Raw genomic sequence first — 21,107 nt, 5'->3', positions numbered from 1 at the left:
TAAGCAAGATTACTTTCCAGCTTTCCTTTCTTTTACTTTCATGAAGTGTGACTTCAAGAAACACTGCTCAGCCTGTTTCTGAGCTTTGTCACGAACTGACACCGAGAACGCTCTTTCTTCCACGGACGTCGGCTGTATGGTGGAAAGTGCAGAGTAGAGCTGCTGCAGGTGTTTGGGTCGCTCTTTGGTTGCCTCGAAGAGCGCAAACTCTTTTGAAATTATTTTGTGGAGGTCATTCCCATACCTCTGGTCTGGCTCGGGACATTGCATGCAGTCATTAGCCTCGTTCGACTTGGAGCCGTCTTGCTCAGACCAACAAAAATGCTGTGCGCTCAGCAAGCCGAGCGTCATAATAGCGCAGGTCTGAGCAAGACGACGACATCTCTAACGAGGCTAATGACTGCCTGCTGCAGATGTGCAGTAAGGCTCTGGGTCATCGTCTGCTCGCTTGGCTCTGGCTGATACGCATATTCTTGGGTATCATCAGACTCTTCCTCGGACACAGCACTTTCAGTATTGTAGAGGCGCTGGTATTTCGTATGCCTGCCTGTCTAAAAAATACATTTCACACAAAATATTGTGTAGCCTTTGTTTTATTCATTTTAGCTTATTAAAAAAAAATCCCCCCTCAAAAAAAACGAAAAAAAAAAACGGGAGGACGGGTCCCGCGGCCTGACTCATTTCACGGGAATCCCGAAATCCCGGGACCCGTCCAGCAACCCTACCTTAAACTGAGTGTGAACGTGCCAGGATGAGGTATTCAATTAATCCTTCAAATAAAACGCCCAACAATGGGTTTCTTTACTATAGACGTCACATGACTACACCCTTAACAAGAGAATGATAGAGATTTCATGAAAAACTAATTTGTAAAGGGTAATGCTTAGGGTTAACTGTGTATTCACTGAACAACCCAGGAACATGGGCTAATAAATTCACATTTCCCACTGCAGGGTAATCAGGGGAACTTGATGACCCTGGTATGTAGGGTCTTTGTATGGTTAAAGAAATATAATATCAAGATAATAATACATATTATAGTAAAAAACTATCAACCTTAACCTAATGTATTGTTCCTGGATGCCTCCACACAGCCTGCACACATTCAATCACTGGCATTTTTTTCTTTTCTTTTTTTTTCATCACAACTACTTGTAGATCTTGGCACATCAAGGTTGGTGCAATACCTATGGGCTCACTGACATGTTTCAATACTCAATTTAATGGAGGCCTTTCAATCGGTGCCATACAAGTATCAAACTTGGATAGCCAACCCTACTGGTATGGGAAACATGCTCCCTACATGTGAGGATTAAACATGTTATCTTGTAGATAATGAGTTTCTTGAGCAGGTGGCCCCCAGGAGAAGGAGCCCAGCAGTGCACTGAGTGGACTCATTTTCCAGAGAGGATATTCATCTGTTCTTGTCCGTGTGTGTGTGTGTGTGTTTGCAGCCTCCAGTGCGTGAAGGCCCCGTCACACGCAGTGCCAGCAGAGCCGCCTCCCTCCACTCTCTGTCTGATGCGTCTTCTGACTCATTCAACCACTCACCTGGTGAGATGCACTAAATCAAATCAAATCAGTTTTATTTGTATAGCCCAATATCACAAATAGACATTTGCCTCAGTGGGCTTTACATTCCATACAGTATGACACCCTGCCCTTAGACCCTTAGCTCGGCTGAAAAAAAACTCCCAGTAAAAAATCCTTTATCGGGATAAAAAACTATTGGGAAACCTCAGGAGAGTTGAGTAAGGGATCCCTCTCCCAGGACGGACATGCTGCAATATACGTCATAAGTAGAGAAATCATAAAGGAGTCAATCATTGACCAGATGTTTATATGGTAGTACTAAATTAAAATATGACTAGTGAATAGTGTGGATGCTCCACTACACACACTCTCCTCTGCTCCTCTCTAGCTCACGTGCGTCACATGCCTTCTCATGGCCAAGGACGCATCCATGAAGGCTTCCATTCATTTACAAACACAAACAAACCCACGCTGTCATTCCGGACCTACTTTCTGTCATTGACAAGTCTATTCAGTGTGTTCTCAGCCTCCAACTGTTCCAACTAGATAACTCATGGAATCCATTTAATTTTCCGCTTTAATATTATATTCAATGCAACGACCTTCATGTATTGTACTTCGATTGACCTTGTTCCTGCTCTCAGTAACTATACAAAAGTTTGCAGTATGAGTCAAATTTTCAATTAGTATGTCATTTTGAACCAACATCCCAGAATAGAAGTGATTAATGCAATTTTGAAAAAGAGGAGATGTTTTTTTCAGAGCCCGAAAAGCAGCAACATGTCCTTTCAAAATAGTGCAAGTCTTGTACACTTAAAACAGTTAAAAAAAACTGGATTCACTTACATCTGTATTTGAACCCCTCTGGACTCAATGCTGCTCTTGTCTTGTTTAATCCTCTTAATGGATCTTTTGCTATTTGTGTTCAAATGTCTTTCTTTGAGTAAACTATCCTACTCTTTACCTGTACTGGTTCTCATCTCCTCAAGCAGAGTCTGTGGACACCAAGATGAACCTGAGCAACCTGTTGATGATGTACCAGGATGGAGCCAGCAGTCCAGACTCCAGTGAGGAGGACCAGAAGCTCTCTATGCTGCCCCACCTGGCAGACCTGGTCTCCTACAGCATCCAGAAGGTCATAGGCTTTGCCAAGATGATCCCAGGCTTCAGGTACTCACTTCATGCCCTGGAACCACACAGTTTATCAGTCCTTTATCAGTAGGACTGTGTGTCTTTGTTTAATTCAGGGGCCTTTAAGAAATGATATGTAACTTATAATGGGTTCTAAAAAACTACCAGAGGCGCAATCAGGTGCACCTTGATTCAGATTTTACATTTGACAACAGCAGCAATAGATCACTTGTCAATCACAATGTTGTTTGGATGGTTCTCATTAATGCATCTCAAATGACGGACCTGATCCAATTTAATTTAAAGCTGAAGCGATTTCGTTGATGGACAGAAAAATAAATGTGCAAATATCCTACACTATAATTGGGTTCATTTGTGTGTGTTTGTGTCAATCTTTGCACATCTCTACATTCCCAGACTCCAAAATTGCCTAAACACTGTCCAGGGGTTCGGGACTGGTTTTGGGCCCAACCAATATAATAATATCTTTGTTGCCTGTCCATTATTATGTTCTAGGCATATGTGTAGTGATCTTACTAGAAGAAAGCTCTTACTATATTCTGAGATATTTTCTTCAAAAAAGGATTGTTTAGTTTATCAAAAGTATAATCAGCAGATTACTGGTAGTTAATAAATCAAATCATTGTTAGTAGCAGCCTTGATAGCTGGGAAATTATTTGTTGACTGGTCAAATGCATTCAACCTGCAGCCCATACAGGCTCAGAGGCTAGCGGCCACCCACACCCACAGCACGTTGACTCGCCGCTTACATGTATGGCACACATTATTGGGTGAGGCGAGAGGTTATCGCCGCTCCCAGACAAACAAGCGCTCCCAAGAACATGCTGGAACAGGCTGTAAAGCTTTATGAAATGCTGAGCCCAGAGATGAGTTTATAAATGTATGCACAAGCACGTTACAAACGAAAAGGCAAGACGTATCCACCATATGGGTTTACATAATGCATATAGCGGAACATACACTCAACAAAAATATAAACGCAACACTTTTGTTTTTGCTCCCATTTTTCATGAGATGGACTTAAAGATCTAAAATTCATTCCAGATACACAATTGTACCATTTCTCTCAAACATTGTTCACAAATCTGTCTAAATGTGTGATAGTGATAGTGAGCACTTCTGCTTTGCTGAGATAATCCATCCCACCTCACAGGTGTGCCACATCAAGATGCTGATCTGACATCATGATTAGTGCACAGTGCCTTAGACTGTCCACAATAAAAGGCCACTCTGAAATGTGCATTTTTTTGCTTTATTGGGGGTCTGGGGACTCAGAACCAGTCAGTATCTGGTGTGACCACCATTTGCCTCATGCAGTGCAACACATCTTCTTCGCATAGAGTTTATCAGATTGTCAATTGTGGCCTGTGGAATGTTGGTCCACTCCTCTTCAATGGCTGTGCGAAGTTGCTGGAGACGGCTTATGGTGGAGAAATGAACATTCAATGCACGAGCAACAGATCTGGTTGACATTCCTGCTGTCAGCATGCCAATTGCACGCTCCCTCAATGCTTGTGGCATCTGTGGCATTTTGCTGTGAGACAAAACTGCACATTTCAGGGTGGCCTTTTATTGTGGACAGTCTAAGGCACACCTGTGCACTAATCATGATGTCAGATCAGCATCTTGATGTGGCACACCTGTGAGGTGGGATGGATTATCTCAGCAAAGCAGAAGTGCTCACTATCACACATTTAGACAGATTTGTGAACAATGTTTGAGAGAAATGGTACAATTGTGTATCTGGAATGAATTTTAGATCTTTAAGTCCATCTCATGAAAAATGGGAGCAAAAACAAAAGTGTTGCGTTTATATTTTTGTTGAGTGTAAATGGACAAAACAACAATTGTTGATGTGTAGATGGCTTTATATTTACATACAGTTATTCCCCTGGGTTAGCCTTGTTGCAGTGCGTCATGAGTAAACTATTCTAATGTTTGGAACCCAATCTCAACTCTGTGTAGTTAGGGTCATTTGTATGTAGGGATACAGAAGAACGGGGATGTTCTATTTAGCTCAAAGTTCTAAAGGGGCTCACACAATCTCTTATCCCGGACCTCCAAATAGATATATCTGACCCCTCACTCAATGTATGGGCACTTTCAGAAGCACGCCGTATGTGTTCAACCTTATGTCTCGCTCACTAAACCATATGGGGTATTGAGTCATTCATCAGTCACTGAATGATAATAGTCCCCTCGACAGTCATTAAAAAAATCTAGTGAAAAGACAAACACTTACTCACTAACTCAATGGAGTTACACTGATATTACAGATATTTGATCTGAAGTGGTTGTTTCACTGTTATGTCTAGTTTCAAGTGCACTTTTATCCTTCTTAATTTGCCATTTTGAAAGTCTTTTTCTGCTGGTAACTTGAATGACTTAATAGCCCAGGTTACTAGTTGCCCTTTAATTCAAATCAGACATATGATATGTTTGTTGTGAGTATTAAAAGATTTGTTAACAACAGAACATTTTACAGTTGGAAAATGTCCTGATCAGTGCTCTCTAGTGGAGGTAACGTTGTAAAACGAACATATGTGTGATAAGCTAATATTGGCCCATTTATCCGTCTAGTCCTTTACTTTACAATTACTTTGCAGTTTGTATTATTCAAGAAAACATTTAAAGACAATTGAGGTACAGTACTTCAGAAATGTTTGCTCTGACATTGAAAGGCAGAAACTAAAGACACAACAAGAAGAAGAACCCCCATTCTTCACCATAAACAATAGCAAATTCCAATAACAATAATAATTGACGTGACTCTAAAGCTGTTCACAGTAACAGCACTGTGAAATTGTGTGTGTGTGTGTGTGTCTGTCTGTCTGTCTGTCTGTCTGTCTGTCTGTCTGTGTTCCAGAGACCTGACGGCAGAGGACCAGATTGCTCTGTTAAAGTCCAGCGCCATCGAGATCATCATGCTGCGTTCAAACCAGTCCTTCAGCCTGGAGGACATGTCCTGGAGCTGTGGAGGGCCAGACTTCAAATACAGCCTCAATGATGTGACAAAGGGTTGGTTTCATTACAAGAGTCAAGAGCTTTATTTGGCATATGCACAACAATTACAGCAGCATTCATTGGTAATGAAATTCTTCCTCAACAATGCAATATAGAAGAAGAAAATGTATAGAAGAAACACACAGGTGAAGAGAGCAACACCTGAGACACAACTAAACACAACAGTAGTGCAAGGACACAGTGCAGATACCAAGTGTATCTCACTGTCTGCCATAGTACCACTGAGAATCTAATGCAGAGTCACTACACAACCTCATAAGCAGCAGTATGTATGTGACTGCAATCAGATTGTATTGATAACATGTCTGCTCCTCTTCCTCGTTGACCCAAATATGTTATGCTCCCACTTGTATACAACAGAAGCTGGATCTCAATCCAGAGACCGGGTCCTTGGTAGGACGCGGTCTACACGGTCTATGAAGGCCATAGCCTATGAAGGCCGATTCGAAGGCCGAACGAGCGTTGTTAAACGGGACGGTCTCCGCAGGTCTCCGTTTACGAGCATTTCCGGTTTGTGTAACAAGCCGTTACCTTGCGTGACGACACGCCGCTCCTGTGCTGCCTAGCAACCCTGATTGCTGCCAACGGAGACAGCCTTGTCAACGGAGGAAAAAAGAAAAAGAAGTTGCCTATCAGACAAAAAGAAAAAAACGTACAAGAAAAAAAGAAAGGAAGATAAAAGTTAAGAAGATGGAGCAACACGTTGCTGTTTTGTTATTTTTTATTTTATTGTATGCCATCTCTGAAAAAAACGCAATGAATCTTGGGATATGTTGGGCCGCGAAGGATACATCTGATGCAGCCTTCAAAACCGTGAAACGAAGGCTGCATTTCTCGGCCGCATATGAGGAGCCTTGCAAGGAGCCTTGCAAATGGGACAACCTTTGCGCACCGCTATGACGCAATCGGTCTTCAAATGCAGCCTTCGTAGACCGCAACCCCTGTATTGAGATTCACCCAGAGTCTTACAAGGATCAGCCACACTGCCTTTTCTACACACTATTTGCACATTATTTAGAGTTTTTGTTGGCTTCATGTATTTTCACGGAAGCTCATAAATCAACCACAGACACATACTCAGTTCTTATTCATTGCAGGCAGTAAAGTAATGCTCTCTGCCTGCAATGTATAGTCACATAGAGAGTGATTACTCTTCTCTAAAGCCAACTGCTGGATACACATTAAGTGTCTTTCATCTATAAATCAGTAGAAAAGCAAAATATAGGTTTCCTTGGCATATTGCAGGTAAATGTAATGCCTTGTTTCCACTGAGCAGCACAGTTCGGTTTGGCACGTCAACCCTAGTCATGGCTTGTGTTTCCACTGCAGACTGCACCCTTACTTGGTGAGTAGGGTTTATGCCGGACAGTCAGAGTATATACAGTCTATGGGTCAGAGCCGTTGAACGCATCAGCTATATAACTATGGTGACATCATAGCAGTGGGACACATCAAACAAAGAGCTGCGCGCCGACATTTTTCAGCACAACACTCTTTTTGGCAAGGTGACCACAAACAGCCATTTATCTATCACATGGAAATGATACTGTCAACCAATCAATGGGCTGCAATGTGTAGCTCCACCCTTTGGGACGGCTTGGTACCCTAACCAAGGGGAAACAAAAATAGTTGCGACTCGGGACACTTATTTTGGTTCCATTCCCAACCAAGCCGCACCGAACCAAACCGCCCCAATGGAAACAAGTCAGAATTGGCTACAGTACTGATGTGTGTTTGTGTGGTCCTCTGTAGCGGGTCACACTCTGGAGCTGTTGGAGCCGCTGGTGAAGTTCCAGGTGGGTCTGAAGAAACTCAACCTGCACGAAGAGGAACACGTTCTGCTCATGGCCATCTGTCTGCTCTCCCCAGGTACTGCTAGGGGGTTGGGTGTTTGTGTGGGTGGGTTCATGGTGTTATGTGTTTGTCCTTCCTTCTTTAAAGTGTGAGATACTAACAGTATGTACAGTGGCTAGGTTTGGTTTTAATGCTGCCAGTAACACATGGAAAAACTTTTCCTGGAACACAATAAAAGACAGAACATGTAAGTGTGGGCTTGGAAACGGTGAATGAAGCGATTAAGTGAATGTGTCATCAAGCAGCAAGGTAACTCAGAGAAAAGATGACGCACACTCATTCACCATTTGAAAGGTTTCCAAGAATGTTTGTTCCCACAGTCTTAACAATACTATAAGTCAGTAGAATTTACGTAAATGTGAAATGCTAATTTCTCTTCATAGCGTTCAACCTCAGAGGTTTAGAAAGATTTTACTCCTACTTCATTTATGCCGCAGCGTGGACATTTTTCATCATAGTTTTTATCAGTCCGATTTTCCAAGCTGCTTAATTACCAAAATGTTAAAGCAAACAGCCTAAAGGTAAAACACCTTAGTTACAGGATTTGGTTTTACTGTCAGTGTATATTTTTTGACATTACCAAGGCTCAAAACATCACATTCAAATGTGTGTTGAATTCTTTGAACACTGACGCTCTTCCATTCATAATATTCTTTAACAAACTGTTCCAGTACATGGGCCACTCATTTGCAATAATTGTCGGAGTTTTGTAACTTACAATTAAAAAGTTACAATCTAAAAAGTAATTCGATAATTACTAGAAAATCCCGCAGAGATTTTAAAAGTACAGGCCCCCCGGTGCTGACCGCCAGCTCTGCATCGGCAGTGCCACCCCCGTCGGTCCATCTCGAAGCGCTTCAAATCAAACAGTTGCCGTCTTGGCTAATTAGCAGCAAAGGCCTGCTCTCGCGAAGACGTTTTCGTCAACCGCAGCCATGTTTTTTGAGTTATCTTGCCAAAACCGTAACGCTGTGTACACAATTTGGTGATGATAGGTTGAAAATCCATGAAGTAAATGTCACGTGACTGTAATTCAGTTTATGCAAATTAGGTTAAAAAAAATCATGGCTCCCCTTCTCTACTTCCCCCTCTCCTCTCCACTGCCTCTCTCTCTTCTGTGTCTCAGACCGGCCTGGGGTGCAGGACCACGGGCGCATTGAGCAGCTCCAGGACCGCATCTCCGAGACTCTGCAGGCCTACATCCAGGTCAACCACTCTGGGGGCCGCCTGCTCTACGCCAAGATGATCCAGAAGCTGGCTGACCTGCGCAGCCTCAACGAGGAGCACTCCAAGCAGTACCGCTCCCTCTCCTTCCAGCCCGAACACAGCATGCAGCTCACCCCGCTGGTGCTGGAGGTGTTTGGCAGCGAGGTGTCATAGCAGAGAATGCACGCTCGCACACAGACTCCTCACAACACAGGATGAATAAACCAACCCCCTTAACCGCCTTTTTACCCAAGGAAAAAGCTGCTGATATTCCAACCTTTGGATATATACCTGGACACCTCTTCTTCATTATCTGCCCCTAATCTTCCTCCTCGCTCATATGCCTGGACCTCTGGATTTATGGATTAAAAACACACCGAAATATGCTATATGGATTTCTGCAGCACTTTGATAACCAGATTCTATTTTGCCATGTGGATTCTTAAACATAGTACAGCATACATTTTTCCTGACATCACTCTGCAGGGGACGGTCATCCTGATCCTCTCCACATCCACAACCTCCAAAAATAACAAGAAGGCCTTTTCTCATGACCACCTTTCCACCGGACATCACTGCTAGATTCCTGCCATATTGGGTTTTTACAGTGAAGACAGCTTGGTGGATGTTACATCACTTTTACCATCGTCTTCATAACATTGTTCCATGTTCCACATCATCGCAAAGGACAGGCAGAAATAGATACATCCATTTACATCTATTAACCAATGCTAGCACTTGTGAGGTACAGATACATTGCTCACAATGTTACTACGCTAGTGTAAGATAGCTGTACACTATTGTTTATTTACAGGTTGCTGACAGCAAAGACATCCAAATATATTAAAAACACCAGCATGGCCAGCTACGGGCAAGCTTACAGTAAAGGAATGAAAATATACATAGTTTCCTATAGCTTAAATATACTTGGTTAAGATGAGTCTGGCTGGGATGTGTTCCTGCTTCTGGCCCTGTGTATCTGTGGATGTACAAAGAGAGATCTCACATGGTCAGCAGAAGTAAAGAAAAGACATTGGAATAATATGGGAATGGTGGAAAGAAAGGTAATTGTGATGAATGAGTAAAGGAGGCTGGATAGATGGAGATATACTACAACTGGAATTCCCCTGTTCACAAGACTAAAGGGAATTTCACTAAACAAGAATGTATGTATAATGCTATATAAATATAAATGATACATATAAACTGATATATAAAACAAATTATAAATATATATATATATATAATTATATATCAGTGATTCTTGAGAAGTGGGACAAAACAGGGTGCAATGTTGAAAAAATACAAACCCTATGTTTAGGAAAATTAAATAACATGTATGTTTCCAACATATACTAAGCTACTGAGCTAAGCTTTGACACAACCTCCCAGCTTTTGTTTTTTTTTACCGTCATTGGCCCATCACCACTGTCTGATGTCAACTCCGTCAGATTTCCTGTTTGACGCTGTTGACATATTTAACGTTTCTTAAACATAACAAATGGAATTTATCTAGTAGCCATTTGGTTTTTCTGTTGATGTTAGGTGCTAGTATGAACTACTTCAGGAAAATAAAATGATCAAAACATTTCAAATAACTTCTTCAGAAATTGTAAGTCGGTGTTGACATATCACGGTTGTGACACTGACACAGGACTTTCAAGATTTGGAATGTAAAATATTCTAAAACTACAACACTTATCAGAGCCTGTCTGACTCTAATGTACTCTGCAGAGGTAGAATTTGACAAGAGGTCCTTCAAAGTGACAGCTGCCCCTCATTTCGCCTGATTTTATTACATTTTAATGAAATGTCTGACGGTGGTGACAAAAAGTGTCCCACCCCTTAGAAACCATATTAAACATGAATGTGTTGTAGAAAATGTCTCTGAGGACACACTGTTTTGGACGTCATGAGAAGATAACAAGTGTCATATATTTGACATAATATTGATAAAATGAAATTTAAGGGGATATTTGTGCTCCAGACATTCTATTCTTAATCCCTAATAACATCTACAATTTTAAATATTTTTAGTTTTAAACATGACAGCAGTTACATATGGAAGACGGTCTTTTGTCCCGGTTCTCATGAATCACTGATATATATGTATATTGAAGAGAGTGAACATGGTTGCTTCCATGGAAAGTTCTGAGTGTATAATGTAGAGGATTTGAAGGCCCCTCCTCAGTTTTGTGTGTGTTTGTGTCATCTTTCAAAAGACAAAAATGTACACAGGCATAAGAAAGCACTGAGACATGTGTGAGGAGTCCTTCTATTTTTGTGATGTGTGTACAGTGTAAGAGACTATTATTGGACCACAAGGGGGTTTGTGTCCAGGCTGTGACTGAGGGAAAGCACTTCTCAGTTGGATCTCTGTCGTCTTTTTTGGAACTGTGAAGTTTTTAGACGGGACATTCGCAAAAACACAACTTCATGTTTCATGGATAGGGACTAAACCCAAAATATTTAGTTAGGCTGGTTAGATTGCTGCTAAAGACAGTTAGAGCAGGCTGGTTGGGACAGAAAACCAACTAACTGCTATTGCCTCAGGGAAAAGTTTGTCTAGTGATATTGTGTACTTGGTGTTTTATGGTGTGTTTGGCGTAAGCTTACAATCATAAGAAAGAGATTGTTTTTTGAAGCTATAGGCATCACTGTGATTTCTAATCATACTTTAAAAAAAACAAAAAAACAGCAGAAGTAAGCTAAAAAGTGAAACTTTTTAAAATATGGATTAACACAAGGTTTTTCATTCTGAAGATGATCTGTTCAATGAGAAAACTCCACGTATGGAACTACATTGTTTTAAAGCTGCATCCAGCTGTGTTAAAACATTGAGTGAGTAATATCAGCCTTACGGTTTTACCTTTTTGTTTAGTTAAGTTTTTTCGGACAAAGTGAATATTCTACAGAAGAAAGCAATGGACAGTAGGTAAACAATGTATAATCCATAGTGTTGTTTTGGAATGCAAGTCTTCGGATGCTCTTAACAGCAGGACACTAACAGTATGAAACATGACAAATTATTTTTTATATGAAATATAAAAATCTAGCTTCTTACCTTTTTTGTCACTTTTTATCATTTTCAACACCAGCCACATAAGCGAGGTTTTAGGATGTAACTTTTCAGCATCACTACATAATACATATCATATCACATGGTTCTGTGGAGGACGTGCATGCTCACCCCTCACTCAGGCCTGGATCACCCCCTTGTGGACAAACTTTGTAAATACCACTTGCTAAGTCTGTACATAGTTAGAGATTAACGTAGGCAAAATACTAAGATAATTCAATTGTGGATGGCAAGATGCTCTGGAGATACAGCACTATATGCAATTAGGAGATGGACTATTTGTTGTATTCAACGTGAATGGACAGAGGTGGCAGTCCTGGGGCAGGTCACTGAGTTGTTTCAGGGTGCACTGAAGAAGACATTTAGGTTTGACTAAAGTTTGGCTTTTTTAAAAAGCTTATATTTTTGACTGAAATTGTTGGCAACCAATATTCAGCATTTTTCAAATTGTATCAATTTCGTAAAAACAAGATAACTGAGTTCACACCTGACATAAGCTGTATCATGGTAAAGTGGCCGATACAGTCCATAATTAAAAGGGCTAGCATTGGTCCACCCCTGTTTTTGGATGATGCTCTTATTAGTGCAATGATGGGACTCGGGGAAATCTGATGTGTTATAATTGCAAAAAGCTTCATTTGACTGAACATTCCCCAGTGGTGGATGGTTAACCATTCCAACCGGCTGAGTGTCTCACTGCACAATTTACAATCAGTTCAATCAGTGTGAGCGTCTTGAAAGGGTGCACCACCCAACAACTCAGTATGTTAGCAACAGGAGGCCGCCTCTGTCCGTTCCAAACGCTTATGGATGTACATCTTTTTCTCCTTCTTTCTCTCCTTCTAAAGTCTATCGATAAGCTTTTGACAATTATACAATATATATTCAGACATTTTTATTTTGGTGATGAACATTTTTTCTTTTTTTTTCTTCAAGATTGTCAATTTGAATGCGTGTCAGTTTGCTGTCTAGCTAAATAGCGATTGGGCTTTCTGCGCTGGGACCTTGTTTGATTCAAACAAGAGTGGAGCATGGTGGACTACAGGAGCCTTTTTCCAAGTGCAAAAGGAAAAAGTTGGGCCCTGCACCTTGTTTCCTTGATTTCAAGTGAGTGGATACAGAAACGGCCTTTTTAACCAATGTCTTGGCTCTGTTTCCCGGGGTTTGGACTCTTATGGTATAACAAAGACTTGTGAGTGCAACACAGTGGAGCAACATCTATTCATTGACAGTCCTCAACTCTGTTACAAAAAAAAAGAAGAAAAATAAGCAGGCTGTCCAACACGATACAGTGATAATGAACTTAACACCGCCTCTACTGACTGACAAAGGATTTTGTCAATAGCAAACCACAGCATGGTCGTGCCTCTACATTCATTCATTCATAAAGCAACCATCTCACCGCCTCATTTTCTTCTTCTTCTTCTGCAGCAGCCATTTTATAGCAGGTCTACTTACTCTTCATAGCTTTAACTCAGCGGGCTCTGCTTTTGAAAAAATTAAACTAAAGGATAAACTTTGGCGCACCAAGGGCTGATGGGAGTCGGAGTTGTAAGTGCAACAGCTGCTGTGGAGCTGGACGTTTCACTTCACTGTGAAAAAAGGCACACTGCGCTAATGTCTCCTTTGTCCCGTTTGAACCGGGAAAACTCTGTACAGAAGATCTAAGGCCATTCAGTATTTTTAAAAGCAGAAATTGCTATGGGGCAAATCTAGTGACAGGCACAGTGTGCAGCGACTGACCGGATGATGTCGCCTCCTGAAAGCCAAAGTCTGACATTACCTTTACTTGCTTATTACTCTGTGTCTCACAATGCAGCTCTTGGAAATTCAGTTCTTTAAAAAAAAAAAAAGCTTGTCTTTAGAAGAGTTGTTGGAACACATACAAAGTGGACTTTTAACATTCAACATCTCCATCTCTTTCAAAAAAAGGAATTGAGGAGAGGGTGATGGGGTGAGAGTCTGCTCAGTTGTTAGGGTTCTGAGAGTTAACGCTACATTTCATAGAGTTGCTATATGCTGCTGCTGGATATACCATTCATTTAAATGGATCACTTAATTAGCAAGGCAAATCCAGCTTAGATTTGTCCACACTCATTGTTAACATGCTCATTGTATCTGATGTCATAGCCCTTCAGTGCTCACATATTAAACCTAAGAAGAACCAGCAGTCTCTCCCCTCTCTCCTCTGCTCCCCTCAGCCCAGGTAAAGCAACACCACCTCAGTAGCCTTACTTAACTAAACCGCACTCAGCCGGAGCCATGAACCGATACCTCAAATCATTTACAGGTTTAACGTTTCACAATAGCCTTTGATGGAAGCAGACATCAACTCACTCACACACAGATGCCACAACAGCTCTCCACCCTCTCTCCTCATTAACCTTTGCAGTGTTTCTGTGTCAGACTAGTTGCCAGTTGTATAATGAAGACGGTTGTCCAGTAGAGCCCTCTTGCCAGTATACCAGTCACTATATGATTGGATCCCAACCTTTCTACATGTTAACTGTCACTGGCTGTTTCTTTGCTTTACTCACTTTGATCTTCATGTTGGCCTCAATCTTTCTATTCCATCTCTGTTGTCTCTCTACGAGCCCCATGACGTGACGCTAAGCTTTTTGGCGCTGTGTTCAACCAAACAAACTACCTCTCCCTCTTGCAACTTTTTTGGGTGTGTGTGTATATGTACAGTATATTTCTTTTCCTCCCAGTTCTCTTTTCAAATGCTGGATGTTTTTTTATACCTCTATTTTCCATTGTAAGCCCACAAGTCCTAAAGTCGGTAAGAGCAGAGGCCTCTTTAGCATCACGCCATACATGTTAAAAAACGTTGCATGGAAGTAATGCTACATTCACATAGCAGCTGAAAGCACCTAGTTTGTCTTTACTCAAATTGTTTTGAGAAGCCCAAACCATCTAATTGTTTCAATTAACTTTGATTATTCGAAAGAAATATACAAGTTCATCATTTATATTCATTATTTAGGTGCCACAGTGACTTGGCTGAATTAGTTTTGGCTACCAATTAAAACCAAGGGAAAGAATGGGCGATTGCTTGGTATATAACTAGAAAACCTGCCCTATAAATGAAAAGTGTAAGAACTGAGAGAAGTGACGGCTCATGGCAATAGCTTCATACAGATATTAGAGTGCTATATAGTGTATGTGAATCATCCCTTAGATAGTCAAGCAACTTACAAAAAAGAAGACAAGACAAAATGACAAAGCAAACTGAATCCTCATATCTATTGTTAATAGCTCAATGGATATGATCAGCAATTTGACATTTGGCCTGAACGCCTGCTATGTGAATGTAGCATGGAGGACATGACTGGACGTGCGTCTGCTCATCGGAACTCACTTTAGAGGCAAGGGGCAAGGGAAATTCAAAGTACTTGGATGCTACTTAGCTAACAGGTGTTGTAGTAAGACACCAGCTGATCGGGCCAGGATACTTCAGTGTGTTGTGTTTGTTTGATGTCTACACAGCTGCTAGTTGTTTTATTTTTCTAAGAGCCAGGCATTCAGCTTCACACAACAGTTGGGCGGTTTCACTGTAGTACCATGCTGACTCCAATAGGGGGGAGTGGTAGTTAACATTTGATACTGCTCTGTCCTAACATCTGACATCCAACACTGTGGTGTGTCCCCTCACTCCGCTTTGCTTCTGTATTGCACTTTTTCCTGTGTGTTTGTCTTTAGCTTGTAGCATTCCTTCGATGTCCGATATATAAGGGTTTGTAACCTTTGGGATCCCACGTTAGATATTCTAGATACAAATAGTGCGTTGTGTTTTTTTCTACTCAGCAGCCAAACCTCCTCACTCTGCCTTCTTCTAGCTCTCCTCTTGAATCTGTCCTTTAACCACTGCTCTCACTCAGCCCACGCCTTCACACTATACAGTATGCTGTGAACCACACACCATCTCTCTGATATCATCTAATGAATCAGCGCTCCTCACTATCATTTATTATATCAGCTGATGTTGATGGAAATGTTGAATGGGGTTTTAAAGATGTTAATGATACAATTGTTTTATTGCAGGAAAACAATGTTTCATAGCCGATTGGGAAAATGATTCAATGAGACTGATTGCAAACAATGTTCCTTTGAAACAGATATGAAGTTATTTGTTGATTCAATCTTTACACTCTTAATTAAACGTATCCTGAAAGAATGTAATGAAAATCAACATAGTGAACATTGGACTTGTAGTTGTTTTGGGCCAGACTTTAGATCTCACATTGGAGTGAGGCTCGTATTGTGTTTGGACCTGAGCAGAGGAGATGGAAGGTTGGCTCTTCTATTGTGGTAACACAAGGATGGCTTTCATTCACCTGTTGCTCTAATTGCATTTCTCTGCTACCTCTTTAAATATGTGTTTTCACACACACACACACACACACACACACACACACACACACTCACTCACACTTAAACTACTAACATACACACATACGGACTGACTGAAAAAGGCAGACACTGAACATACACACACTAGGACAATGCACACGTGTGCGCATTTCTCTCTCTCTCTCCCTCACCAGCAGTTTTTGCCAATGATGCACTTGTGTTTTTGTCTCAATGCTCTGTTAAACATGTGACGTCTAAAAGGATTTGTTGTCATCATCTTCTTTAATAAAACAGAAAGTCATCCTGTTAATCTGTATAGTCAGACCTGGGCTAGCCAGGTGCTAAGACAGTGATACATTGATCATTCAATGTGCATATATTGCTCTGCTCAGTTGTACCTTGGTGTGCCTAGTACCCACAGCCTTATTTTGGGACAATATCAGGGGTTTTAAAACCGGAATACAAGACCATCTGTCTTCATGTCGCTGATGTAAAGACAGTTTCATTTAGTTTCAGTATAGCTGTTATCTTTCCTCTCCATATCCACACATTTGTTTCTGCAATGATGTATGGGTTTTCATATGTCCGCAGTAGCTAGCATGTGGGAGGTGCATGTCCTCACTAGGATGCGCGTTGTTTTCTGCTGAGTGTTCCTTTCTTTTAACTCAGTACTTCTTATTCTATTCCCCTCGGTTGAGTGTTCTATGACAGCTGGTTCTAACCCTGGTCAAACTTATGAGTGTTGTCAAGTCAAAAGCTCATTTGTGTAGTAGTCTAATGCATGTTTCTTTTAAAGCATGTCGAGCAGACTGGGACCTCCCACAAGCTCCTCTCACCATTTGGAGAACAAACAAAAGAAAACCAGTTTAGAACTGCAGGTATACCTCAGCCCAGTCCCAAGATAAGTCCTCTTTCCCTTCACACACGCTCGCCACCATGCAGTAAACCTCAGTGGACCTCAGCGCTTCTTGCAGAAACTTGTCTTTTCAACATTCAGTTACCATGGTTATAGCTGTTGATGGCCCCATCAATAGCCCTATATAAAATATGAAATAAATAATGTTAGACATACAGTACCTTAACCAATGTCTCTCTCTTCGTGGTCAAAATCACCGTCTGTTTTTTTTTGTTTCTTTTTTTTCTTTTCTCTTTGCTCTTCTTGTCTTTGAATTTGATCCATTGTACTTTGATTACATGCATTGTATGTAGTAAAATACTGATAATATTTTGGGGAAATCACAAATAAAACTGTACATAATGATGCAAAGTATCAACTGTGTTTGCTGTCTGTTTTTGTTTAGGCCTTGTTGTTTCAGTAGAGAAGGCTAAAGCTCAGTGAGTTTCACTTATGCTAACCGGAGCTAACTTGGTTTAATTGGCTAAAGCACAGCCGATAGCTGAACAAAAGCAACAGACACATATTCACAGTCCACCAGGAATGCCCAATCTCCTCGCGGATTCCCCACGCCTGCTCCGTCTTGCAGAACAGCGGGCTGGTGTCAGCGGGTGCCGCACACAGCCATAACATTTTTCTACTCTAGTTTCTACTAATTTTTCTAGTTTCTCTGCCTCTACATTCCATAGATTGTCCTCCTTCTAGATGTCGGGTCAATCTGAACGCCGTTTGACTTTTGGGTCAAATGGTTCATCACGCTTAAATCAATGACCTATTTAAACTTAATGCATTTCACCTCCAGCATTGTATTTGGGATGAAGGCCCCTTTAAAGAGACAGGCTCTAAAACAGAGCATTTTGGAGAGAGGCTGAAAAGATAAATATAAAGTGTGTTTTGGACACTACACCATGAAAACTGTTTCTTGTAGAAATCCAAAATATAATTTTGAAACATGAATATGACAATAATATGTGACCTTTAATTATCCCAGATCACACTGTTAACTATTTCTGTGACTATTTCATTGGTAGAAAGCAGTTGAATCTGTTGACAGTAAGGTCTGTGGCTCATACTGACAGTATTTCGTGTGTAATTGGTTAACCAGCTTTTTATTTTGCAGTTAGTAATACAAGTGAGACACTTTCACCTCAACTGTATCTTTCTAAACATTTTAAAATGTTTAGAAAGCTGAACATTTAAAATGGGAATTTAAAAATTAGAGACAAATAGGGGAAAAAAAGAATGCAAGCAACTAATATGTTTTGTTTAGTTCGTTGTCAGTTTTCCTCCCAGACCCTCAAGTCAACTTGTTTATTAAACGGTTTGTGTTTGAACACAGCACACATACCTGTGTTTGGTCAGTAGAGGGCGCTAATAAGCTGTTGTAATAATGAACAGCAGACTCTGCTCCTGATTCCTAGGCTGTATCTCGATTCAGGGGTTGCGGTCTATGAAGGCTGCATTTGAAGACCGATTGCGTTAATAGCGTCGCGCAAAGGTTGTTCCATTTGCAAGGCTCCTTGCAAGGCTCCTCATATGCGGCCGGGAAATGCAGCCTTCGTTTCACGGTTTTGAAGGCTGCATCAGATGTATCCTTCGCAGCCCAACATATCCCATGATTCATTGCGTTTTTTCAGAGATGGCATACAATAAAATAAAAAATAACAAAACAGCAACGTGTTGCTCCATCTTCTTAACTTTTATCTTCCTTTCTTTTTTTCTTGTACTTTTTTTTCTTTTTGTCTGGTAGGCAACTTATTTTTCTTTTTTCCTCCGTTGACAAGGCTGTTTCCGTTGGCAGCAATCAGGGTTGCTAGGCAGCACAGGAGCGGCGTGTCGTCACGCAAGGTAACGGCTTGTTACGCAAACCGGAAATGCTCGTAAACCGAGACCGTCCCGTTTAACAACGCTCGTTCGGCCTTCGAATCGGCCTTCACAGGCTATAGCCTTCATAGACCGCGAGACTGTGTCCTACCAAGGAGATACAGCCCTAGTGTAGGCCAAGAATCAGGCTTATTTCAGGCTCTCTTCAGAGTCACAAGGTATGAAGGTGATAACTTTGAGTGTAGCCTGTGATTTCATATGGTGCTGCTTTAAACAGGATCTCCTTCAAACTATCACATCAGCTACTCAGTCCACTTACATTAGGTGAAGGTGCTGAGAGACTGTGATTCAAGCACTTTTGATTAGTTACTGGTAAAACAGACTAATACTGCATTAATGAAGCATTCATGCTGGGAGGCTCACACCAGGGCCTGCAAGGACTCAAACACTGGCTATGAAATGAAATGCTGTCTACACTTTCTTTAAGCTAATATGTTTGTTTGGATATATTGACTCATTATACCACATACTTTAATGCTGTGGCTATAACTTTATACATTTAGTATAAATAACACAATGAAACTGACATCTGCTGCTCAGCTGGTATATTTCAAGTTTGGCAGAAACAAAGAAAGGCTATCTCATATTTGCGAACAGCTTAAAAGTTTGTGTGCGTGTGTGTGTGCATGTGTTCACTGTCTATTACATTTCTTGTGTAAAGATGGCGGCAGGCTGTGCAGTAAGGGGCCTGATTAAGTGTGAGAAACAGGAGGCGTTTCGTACATACAATGTTCTATCCAAGGCTCAGCTCTTCTCCATTTGTCTGCAGCCACAGCAGATGTGTGTGTCAGACACTTGGCTGAAGAGAACAAGAATCTTATTCAGTGAACACTCCTCCTCCACTGGGACCAGGCTGATGCGTAAATGAGACAAGCAAGAAATACTGAGGTGACTCCCTTCTGCTGGCTGGACATTTCTCCATACAGTCCAGCCCACCGCCCTGGGGCAAGAATCAAATGTGTATTAATCCACTGCTCCTCGACGAATGCACTATTTATTATTATCATTATTTTTAGGTTGAGTTTCAAGTGGTGTGTGGACATCCACTGAGAGATGTCAGTCAGACAGGAAGAGATTTGTTCCGCTAGCTGTGTTTCAGTCTTGGGAAAGGAGATAATTAGTCGGGTATCATCTGCGTAGCTGTGGTAGGAAAAGCCATGTGAGTGAATAACAGAACCGAGAGAGTTGGTGCACAGAGAAAAGAGGAGGGGTCCCAGGACGGAACCTTGGGGGACCCCAGTTGTGAGTGGACAAGGTTCGGACACAGATCCTCACCAAGTTACTCCGTATGTGCGGCCATTGAGGTAGGATGTGAGCAGGGAGAGTGCAGAGCCTGAGACACCAAGGGCCTATCCGAAAAGTCCAATCTCCTAACCTATAAGCCTCCTTTCCTATACCTTAACCCCTAAACGTCATCGGGGTTAAGGAGAGATGAAAGGTGCTTCCTATCGAACATAGGAAAGGACAGTCCTGTTTCAAATTAATTCGACTCCACTTTTCCTAACCGACGTCATTGCGCGACGGCGAGTATTGCTGACGTGAGTCACTAGCGTGAAACTTCACTATTCTCCGAAAATGGACTACAACAAGCGCTCGTTTGATCCATGCGTTCTTTTCATATTGATTTTAATCAGGTTGTCGCCAACAGAGTGAGAATCACTCCCATATATCCCAATTCACATGTGGAATAAAAAGAGGCTACACTTGTGTTGATGTTGAAATGAACTGCCCCCAGTAACTTCATTAAATGTGAAGTTGGTATTTTATTTTCTTATGGTGTAAATTATGTGCTACGAAAATAACTATTATGATGTTGGTCTTTTATGAGTTCTTTATTATCTTTAGCCTGTGTGTGTGTGTGTGGGGGGTGGGGGGGGGAGTATTTTGTTTTAGCCGAGTTAAATCTTCCTCTCTTCTCCTCTCCTCTCTTCTGTTTTACCTCTCGTTCGTATTCGTGTAGAGTCGGTAAACTCCGGCGGTGGCCTGTTGCTTTAAATCTTGCCGCCGTAAAGGATTATGGGATACCACTATCTCCTTTCCTTTAGCATAGGTTAGCCAGGAGTAACCTATGCTAAAGGAGGGTTAAAGGATGAATCGAGGCTCCTTTCCTATGCCTTTCCTAAGCAT

The 21,107-nt window shown here is 41.4% G+C and overlaps 1 protein-coding gene across 2 annotated transcripts in view; it reads left to right on the top strand.

Annotated features, from left to right (window-relative positions):
* Positions 1 to 17,435, top strand: part of LOC307252810 (vitamin D3 receptor A) — a 132,357-nt gene extending 114,922 nt beyond the window's left edge. Inside the window, exons 6-10 of one of the 2 annotated variants that reach the window (XM_080030606.1) lie at positions 1,455 to 1,554; positions 2,526 to 2,703; positions 5,552 to 5,703; positions 7,462 to 7,578; positions 8,690 to 17,435. In XM_080030606.1, the coding sequence (XP_079886732.1) occupies positions 1,455 to 1,554; positions 2,526 to 2,703; positions 5,552 to 5,703; positions 7,462 to 7,578; positions 8,690 to 8,943 (801 nt within the window). In that variant the 3' untranslated portion in view covers positions 8,944 to 17,435. Of the gene's footprint in view, positions 1 to 1,454; positions 1,555 to 2,522; positions 2,704 to 5,551; positions 5,704 to 7,461; positions 7,579 to 8,689 lie in introns of both variants that reach the window. The other variant, XM_080030605.1, reaches the window with a different exon arrangement.
* The last annotated feature ends 3,672 nt before the right edge of the window (positions 17,436 to 21,107 follow it).

This window comes from Ammodytes marinus, assembly GCF_949987685.1.
Source record: "Ammodytes marinus genome assembly, chromosome: 7".
In the NCBI taxonomy this organism is placed as follows: Eukaryota; Metazoa; Chordata; class Actinopteri; order Uranoscopiformes; family Ammodytidae; genus Ammodytes; species Ammodytes marinus.
This window is presented reverse-complemented; position numbering and strand designations above follow the sequence as displayed.